Source organism: Austrofundulus limnaeus, unplaced genomic scaffold (assembly GCF_001266775.1).
Source record: "Austrofundulus limnaeus strain Quisiro unplaced genomic scaffold, Austrofundulus_limnaeus-1.0 Scaffold788, whole genome shotgun sequence".
NCBI lineage: Eukaryota > Metazoa > Chordata > Actinopteri > Cyprinodontiformes > Rivulidae > Austrofundulus > Austrofundulus limnaeus.
The window spans coordinates 175713-177674 of NW_013953190.1; the positions used below are offsets into that span (position 1 = coordinate 175713).

Here is a 1962-nt window from a genome sequence, read left to right on the forward strand (position 1 = left end):
GTATATATAGTGTGTATATATGACACATGACACTTTTAATGATAATTAATAAGCTTCTAGAGGCTAAATTATGGATTTTATTGTAATAAATGCACTGTCTGACCTGGACACACTAACAGTCAACATTTGCTTTGAAACAACCTTACTTACTTATCAGCAATATAGTCAGTAAACAAGGAAATACTGTACATTGTTATTGCCTCTAGATCTGAGTGGCATATTCAGTGTGTACCAGCTGCTTGAAATCYTTCACAAACTGCTGTTTTTYCTTGTTTTACTGTTACTTCAGTCAGAATGTAAATGATGCAGAACTAATCTGGATATGTTGCTGCACAAGCAAGGAAACAGAAACATGTTTTATCATCCTATAATTAACTTTTTGTCACACAAATATACCAGTGGCATGCACTGTATGGTATTTAAGTTTGTTCTGAATCTCTGATGGTGTTTATAATTTCTTTGCCTTTGTTTGGTTAGTGCCTCTGTTCAGCCTCACTGCTTTCACTATGGTGAACAGGGGTAATACACGTTGGAAAGAAGAGATGAGGGAGCATAAATAAGTGATGGGGTGTTGAAAGGAGGCTGCATGTCTGTAGGGTTATCTAAAGGAGCTGTCTTTTAACCACACACAAACACAAAGGAGGAAAAAACGTCCCTTTTTTCTCTTCTGTCTCAAAGCAGCATGAAGAAGGGACAKAAARACTAAAGGGAAAACARTGAAAGAAGAGCTGAAGCGAAGGAAACAACCAACTGAAGGTGTGAGTGAGCAAGAGTAAATATGAGTTAGAGACAAAGGAGGGGAGGAGAGGAAGGTGGGGGCTTCTCATCCTTTCYCTGCCTTAAAGAGCCGACCGCTGTCTGGGATCCCAGCTGAGCTGGAGGCTAGCCATGGAGAGGTGATTCTCCATCATCACTTCCTCAGCATGCCTCTGCCTCTCCTTCCAGGTCATCACTCCYTTCCGTAAGCTCATCCTGTGTGCTGAGAACAGGAAAGAGATGGAGGACTGGATCAGTTCGCTTAAGTCTGTCCAGTCCAGAGAGCATTACGAGGTAAGATCCACCCAGCTAATAAACACACAGACACAGCTGTGACACAATTCCTGTGTGAGTGTTTGTCGTTGAATGGGATCAAAGATGACAAACAGGAAGAGATAAGTGCAGTAGCAACAGTAGAACTGAGATTAGCCGTATGCTATTTGACTGTTGGATGCTGGTCATTGTTGAATGATCTGCACGAACTTTTCATACTGATGTGCAAAGCTTCAAAGCACACGCAAAAACATATTTGGACCATGTGATTATAAGTGTGTGGATGTCTTAGCAAAGAAAATGTACAAAATTTGTRCTCACAGATTTTTACCATCAGTATTCTTGATGAGAGCGTTTATCTTTATTCTGTAAGACATAATGTAGAGAAAAGACTGTGACATTTTGGGAATACTCTGCTGTCAGCACAGATATAAAGCTGTGGGCTGAGGGCTGACAGTGACAGGATGAGACCAGGAAGAGGAGCGTGGAGCAGAAAGCAGCTCTGATTTGTGAGGGGAAATCTTACATAAGACCCCAGCCCTCACCCCCTCACTGCAGTGCAGCGCAGCAGCAACCCCAGAGCCTGCACACCACAGGGAACACGTGTGCACAAGAATAGAACAGAATAGAATAGAATAGAATAGAATAGAATAGAATAGAATAGAATAGAATAGAATTTATAGTCCCATAGGACCCATGGTCATGGGTGTGCAGTGCATAATAGCAGCTATCTAAACAAACAATAAAAACACATATAATGAACATCTAAAAATATACACTCCATACACAACAGTGTAAAAACAACAACAAAACACCATAATTATTTCACACCTTCCAGGCCTTAATGTACTGTCTATTTAAAAATTTAGATTACAAATTTTGATGAAGATGGGTACATCTTCATCAAGAACAACAACAACAACAACAACAACA

General features: G+C 40.4%; 1 protein-coding gene across 1 annotated transcript in view; it reads left to right on the plus strand.

Moving 5' to 3' along the window:
* Positions 1-945: 945 nt before the first annotated feature.
* The window catches only part of LOC106532532 (diacylglycerol kinase eta), a gene marked incomplete at both ends in the record, with an annotated part of 5204 nt that continues 4187 nt past the window's right edge, over positions 946-1962 (plus strand). The window contains 1 exon segment of the mRNA XM_014028623.1: positions 946-1050. Coding sequence (XP_013884077.1) covers positions 997-1050 — 54 coding nt within the window.